Source organism: Cibotium barometz, chromosome 20, assembly GCF_041138505.1.
Source record: "Cibotium barometz isolate CiBa-2024 chromosome 20, ASM4113850v1, whole genome shotgun sequence".
Classification (NCBI taxonomy): domain Eukaryota; kingdom Viridiplantae; phylum Streptophyta; class Polypodiopsida; order Cyatheales; family Cibotiaceae; genus Cibotium; species Cibotium barometz.
The window spans coordinates 26,460,070-26,467,170 of record NC_141065.1 but is presented as its reverse complement, the minus strand read 5'-3'; the positions used below and the strand labels follow the sequence as shown (position 1 = coordinate 26,467,170).

Below are 7,101 nucleotides of genomic sequence, written 5' to 3'. Positions count from 1 at the left end.
TATAAACCTAGCCTCTCCTTAGGAGCACGCTCTAAGCGTTGCAATGCCTTGGCTCTTATTCGTGACTCTCTTCTTTTTGAATCATCCCAATCATCAAAATGCTCATGATCTGCACTTATTTTTCCATGAGCCCATATGTAACCTACCTTGGGCTCCTCAAACTATCACTTCTTCAAGTGTTGACATTATGAAAAAAGGATGAGAAAATGATGCCCTGTGCGCCTATATGAAGAAGTAGATGTCTTAGTAGGCAAATAAAGTTCTCCAAAAATGATTGAAATTGAGAAAGACTCTTTAGAATCTTACATTAACAAACTATGAAGTTGCACAATGTCCACCCCCCCCCCCCCACGCCCCCTTTTTTGCCCAACTTGGCCTTCACTTTTCATGCACATAAGAAAAGCAAATCTCTTTACATTATGCAAACTCGTCCAACTACCAGACTTTTTGTCACATGAGGCCAAGAGGTTTCTCCAATGCTTTCTTTGTGAGCTCTAAAACAATATACTGTTACTCAACTTATGTGTTGTAAGGGGTGATAAAAAGATGATTACATAAAGTGCATACTTCGTGAATCAGGATATTAGCTCTCCAAAGCTAACCCAACTACTATTTTATTTGTTGGGACGGTCACAATGTAGATCTTAATTTTTTGTGGTTGTCAAGACATACTGTCAGTGAATGTCCCAAGAGTGATCCTATCAACATGAATATTCAACAGATTTTGAGAGCAAGTACCCAAGCTTATTTGCCAGAAAAAGCTCTATGGATGTACCTTTGCTAAGTCTCTCAAACTGGAGTTTGTGATGCTGACTAGGAATCCCATAAAAATAGATGACACTGGGAAACACCTACATATTGAAGGCCAATACATGGCTTTTGTGTAGTTTTACAATGCAGATTGAAGGTAAAATGAAACTTCTTATAGACTTAAATTGACCCAACACATCATATGATCATGTATAAATTCGTTCTTTGAACTTCTTTATCATCCATAATCATTATTCTATGTTCAACGACAAGATGCATGAAAAGGAACCACAAAGGAACAAAGATCCATGGATGAGAAGGGTCAAACATCTCCTTATTGACAAGACAATTTGAATAGAAGATGCATCTCGGCTCAAATGCACCCTCCATCTTCCTTGCACACTCCAAGACCTCTCACAAATATCATTACAATGATGTTTGCTATTTGAAAGACTGGGATCATCTCAACCTTATGCTTACAATTACCATTCAAGGCTTGATTGGTACCATGGCACGAGAACACACTATTCAAATGCTTTGATTTCTACACACATGGTGATGTACTGCTATCCACGGACCCATGGGGGCGACAGAGGGGACCAAAAAGACCTCCTGATTCCTTGTACTTTGGCCATTTTGCTGCCTTCTTGGCTTCCTTTCTCCAAAACCGCCCAGCCATAGATGCAAAAAAACTCCGAAGGAGACCACTCATTGATATCAAAAAGTCACTGGAAAAGACAATGACGAGTGAAGAGAATACAAACATCATCACAATTGGAATTTATGATAAAGTAGCAAAGTACTGAAACCGAAAAAGTACATAACTTGCTTCAATTATAAGCCAAAAAACTAAATGAAATCCTAAACTCTGGAGATGCAGAAACCCTAAAAGACCCTAAAAAGGGCAGAAACCTTATAGAACTGCATAAATTCTAGAAGTGGAGAAAGCCTCAAAATGCAGAAACCGTACTCAGAGGGTTTCTGCACTTTTGGGACATACAGTTCACTCATGGATCATATGTAACAAATTTTTTGGTCTCATTGACCTCTTGGGTCCTTTGTAGAATCCTTTTTTATCCCTCTGGAATTTCTGCCCTTTAAGGTTTCTGCAGAATAGGGTTCGCACCTGCAGGTTTAACGTTTTTGTATCATATGGCTCGGATTTGACATTCTTAGCTCATAGCTCTCGTCTTTGTTTTCTTTTGTACCATGATGAGATTACATGGACACTATTGTATCACTTTTGGTCTCATAGGTCCACTGGGTCTTTTGAAGATGTTTTATATTTCTTTCTTTCTCTCTCTCAGCCTAGCCCCGCCCAGTCTACACAAGGGGACCTACGAAGTATGTAGGCCATCTTTTTCTTTCTCGTGTTCTCACATCCAGTCTACATATGAATCATATGTAACATCTCTTTGGTCTCATTGACCCTTAGCGTCTTTAGTAGACGTTAATAAAATCTCTCTCTCTCTCTCTCACAGCCTAGCCCCACCCCAGCCATGGCCATGAGACCTGTGTACCTGTAACCTAGCTCACAATAGAAATCTGCCCTCTTCTTTTCTGCTCAAGCAACCATGACGAGGTCCTTGAAGTGCACTGGCCTGCACGGCAAGCTGGATGCTATCTTCAAGAAGAAATTTGCCTCAGTATCAATTGAACCAGCAGAGAGAAGATACACGAGGCAATTGAGGCCTGTGACTACGCCAAATTTGTGATACACATGATGTTAAGACTGAAGAGTGTTATCTTTCGATGCTAAACATACTACAAAATCAAAGGGGTGCTTCCGCCACTTTTTTGAAGAGGGATTTAGCCCACTGGCATAAAATATGAGGACCAAAAATGTGGCGTTATTCTTGCATGAGTTATGAAGGCATAGAGATAGACTCGTGAGAAGCCAGAAAACAGAAGGAAACCAGAGCCAAACACTCCTTACATCATCTTCAAAAACGTTGACCAGTGCAGCACCAAGTGCCAAGAAGACAGGCGGGTACTAACAACTTGAGAGCCCCACCACACATACCTCTCGTCACAACTTCTAAACGTGTGCCTCTCAATCAAAGCCCACAAACAAAAGATCTCCATGACTACATCCGCTCGGAATAGATCATCAGGGACCCAAAAGGGAAATCAGAAACATGTTCCTTAGGATCACACCACAGCCTCTTAAAAGGCCAAAAACTCATGCATTTTTGCGACTACATTGCCAAAGCCCTCAAAGAGAAGCATTTGAAGAAGATTCACTACGGTCACACATTCACCGTGTGACATTCCCATGCTCTTTCCACCTCATATTTCTACATCATTGACATCTTTTGTTATGGTGGTAGATGCTATTGCACGAGGGGAAGCTAAGACATGTAGGCATCCTCCAAGTAGCAAACATTCTATATCACTTCAGTCTTCATAGGCTATTCCGGCCTTCCGCAAACATTAATAAATCTCTCATGCCCCATCTTAGCCCCCACATCCACACCCCCTGCCATCGGCTTCATCCGCATCCATTTCCATCATGATCTTGACCACATCTATGAGGACCACACATCAGCCCTCGACTTATCCCTCCCTATCTCACCATCACATCCCAACTCTCCTCCATCATCCATGACTCCCCCACGCCAGCTTTCCAGAGAACACATGCTCCTCAGCAGGTTTGCTAGTGGATTCCCAATCCCAAAATGGGAACCCCCTGTTAAGTTTGCCAACAGGTTCCCACATGATCCTCAACAAGTTTGCCAGTGGGTTCCCAATCCCAAAATGGGCGGTATAATGAAGTGTGCAAAACCACCAGGCTTTGCCTCTTACACGAGAGGGAACATGGGGTGATTTCAGCATGTGAGATGCAATGCATCTTCCGTAGACTCACTCATCAAAAGAAGCATGTGTTTCTCACCAGACGAGAACAAGAGTTATGCCAACTCTTTTTAAGCGAGGATAACTCAAGAGCTTGGTGCATTCTTGAGGAAAAAAGAACCCCCACACCTATCACAGACACTAGCCTCTAGGAAGCCTATGCATGACAATTGTATGATGTGCCAACCAGCCTATACCACAAATGCCACACATACCTTGGCCCACATCATCTTACCTCTTCGATGCTCTCAATGTTACTAGGGCTCCTAAAACACTGCATAATGGGAGAGTAAAAGATTGTGAGGATCTACATGCGGAACACTTAGCCCATGGGCACCATGTACTAGCTCCCATTCTTGCAAGTCTTTTTAACATAGCACTTTGTGCAGGCTCCCCCCCTCTTGGATCACCAACACCATCATGCCCATCCACAAAGCAAGAGGCACCATGGACCCAGGTAATTAGAGGACTATCATGATTGGCCACACAATGAAAAAGATTTATGGAGCACTACTAGAGGCCACAATGAGCTCTATGGCAGAGAGGATGGGACACAAAGCATCTAGCCAGACAGTACTGGAGGACATGATGAGCTCTATGGCAGATAGGATCGAACATAGAGCATCAGGCCAAGCAGACTTCAGGAGAAACTTCTCCACATTGGACCATATCTTTACTTTATAGGCTATCATAAAGGAGGCAAGGTCACAGAAGAGATGTGTATTGTTGCTTTGTTGTTAGGTGCACACTCTTCCGAGGTGACATGGACATGCTTCTACACATTGGCCATGTATTTAAAAGGGCTATTGTGAGTTCATTGTAATATTGTCCAGGCGCCCAATGAGCAGCCTAGTGTGGACAGAGTTACTGAGTTATTGAAGGTACAAGCTCTTGATAAGGTTGCATAGTACCTAGGCTCTGGTGGCTGAAAGGCTAAGGCAGCCATGATGTAGAGAGAGAGAGAGAGAGAGAAGTACACATGAAACAGTTATTTGAATGACTCAAATGATGGGATTATATCGATGTGTAGTACACCAAGTACATGTTTTTTTAATAGGTTGCAAACCTTATCTTTTGACTCACATAAATCACATACACATATGGGGACATGACACATGGCACACACTTATCTTATCAAGATAAGAAGATGTTCAGACACATGTAGGCACACTTACACATATATAGGACACAAGAGACTCCAAAATACCCATTAAACCCCCCTTCGGAGCAAAGGTGGTGAGACCCTCACGCAAAAAGTTACTACCACCTACCATATCCACCTTGCCTCAAAGCTAGACTCACCATCTGCACCTCCCGTGCCATGGTAGTCTCTCCTATCAAGGTAAGACCAAGGCAACGAGGCCAACACTTAGTCACCCCCCTAGCTCCTATCTGAATAAAGTGGAAAAAATGTGAAGCCTTTTATAACACAAGGTGGTACAAAACACACAAACATTGACGGACATTTATCACATAAACACTAACGGGCATTTATTACATAAACACTAATGGACATTTATTACAAATCTTTTTCAAGAGACATGCCAAGCAAAGGACCCCCGACTATACACACATAAAACATAAAAATAGGAAATGTAGGTAGATCTCCCTAGTTGGGGGTCGTTGAAGCCCATGGGAACAGCCGTTAGGGGATTTTAACCCTCGACTCTGAAAACAATGGTTTTTGAGTTATTGTAGATGGATTATGGGGGCTTTACAAGGTGATAGGGCTTTTAAAGTTTCAGATTTTGAGTTATTGACCTTAGTTATGCAGTAGAAGGTCAAAACAGGAAAAGCCCCAAATTTCTAGTAGTGTTGTGGCTTTAATTAGGCGATTTTTGCCTCAATTTTGAAAACCCCCAAAATCAGGTATATGCGCAGTCTTCAAACTTGCTGATTTCTGCAAATGCCCTGAATCTTCGATGTTGCAAGTACAGCTACCACTGGTGTTGAAGTCAAAGCTAGGAGGAGGAGCTGACTGCAGGTGACTCTGTGAAGTCCATGTCCAGTCACTGCAGAGGTTTAGAGGTGTGCAGCACAAGTGCATGAAGAGGGTCAAACGCTGGAGTGAAGCCTGAAGGCATGTGCAGGGCGAAGCGCTCGGAGGAGGGGGCATGCGCAGAACAGAGGTGCCGGCGCGCACAAGGGGGAGCAGCACGGAAGAGAGGCGGCCAGAAAAGAATGCTCAGGAGAGGTCACAGAGGCCTGGCAACGGTCCAGGCAGCGCACAGGCGTGGCGGGTGAACGAGGTGAGGTTCAAGTCATGGGCGCTCAGTATTAGCTGACTGGGCAGCTAGGGGAGAAGAAGCTGGTTGGCTGGAGCATAGCAGATCTGAGGCCGGGCAGCTCAGAGGCGCAACAACTGATGATCGGTGGAGGCACAGGTCCACAGATGGACGGACAGGAGGTTGCGCTGCAGAGGTTGGAGAAAAAAACAATTATGGGGTGCTGATGGTGAGCGGGCAAGAGTAGTGGGCCAGCACACATGCAGTAAGGCTGCAGACGGGCAGGTGACAACAATGGACATGTTGACGAACAGTAGCGGATGGTGACGCAGCAAAAAAAAAATTAAAAAACCTTAAAAATCACAGAAACCCTAACCTAAGCTCTCATACCAATTGAAGGTACGAGCTCCTACTAGGGTTGCATAGATAGGTTACAGGTGATGATGTTCACATATGATGAGCAGTAAGCCATCAGTACCACGTGACATCATACATGCACAGGTTGGCACTCGTTACAGATGTCGTCTTTCAGACTGTTACATTCAGCATGTACACACTCTTGACTCCCCATCTAGTACTCGAGTCAGATGGGCTGGATTGCCCTCTTCCTCGTTGACAGGGCCACCACCATTACCTACACGTGCATGGTATTCGGAGGTAGTTCAATGGCTTCATGCACATGGCATACAGATGGACCATCTCCCCCCATTTCTGTATAGCACAGATTCCCCCTACCTCAACCTCTCACGGCAGAAGATCAACCAGATCATCCAATTAGATGCGTACTCAGACTACACATACAGATACACATGTTGTATCGCGATTGGCCAGCTCAGCACTACCTCAGGGTAGAGGCTGGCCGAGCCAAGGACATCCCATAGGAGGAGAGGATATGCAGAGTATGTACCACGGGAGAGGTAGAGGATGAGACACACTATATGTTCTGGCCGGCCTACTATGAAATACGGGGGAAATTCCACTGCCTTTTCCCGGAGGGATTCGGCCCACTCACGCCGGTGATACAGTATGAGGATCACATATGCCTGGGCATGTACTTGAAGTCTTGATGGAGCTAAAACAACACGGGATGTAGTGCTGAGGCTGCATGGTGAGAGACAGGCCTAGCGTCGACAGGACACCTCTCAGAGAACCATCAAATTTCTTCGCGGTACAGGCATCCACATCAGAGTCCACCACCCATACCAGTGCCTCTGCTCCAACATCAGAACCCACCACCCATGTCTGTGCTTCGGCCCCCCCAAAGGAGTTCTCT

General features: G+C 44.6%; 1 protein-coding gene across 2 annotated transcripts in view; it reads right to left on the bottom strand.

The window, feature by feature from the left end:
* Positions 1 to 1,063: 1,063 nt before the first annotated feature.
* The window catches only part of LOC147627722 (histone acetyltransferase MCC1-like), a 33,717-nt gene continuing 27,679 nt past the window's right edge, over positions 1,064 to 7,101 (bottom strand). For both annotated transcript variants that reach the window (XM_086814668.1, XM_086814669.1), the window contains exon 7: positions 1,064 to 1,478. In XM_086814668.1, the coding sequence (XP_086670794.1) occupies positions 1,295 to 1,478 (184 nt within the window). In that variant the 3' untranslated portion in view covers positions 1,064 to 1,294. The remainder of the gene's footprint in view (positions 1,479 to 7,101) is intronic.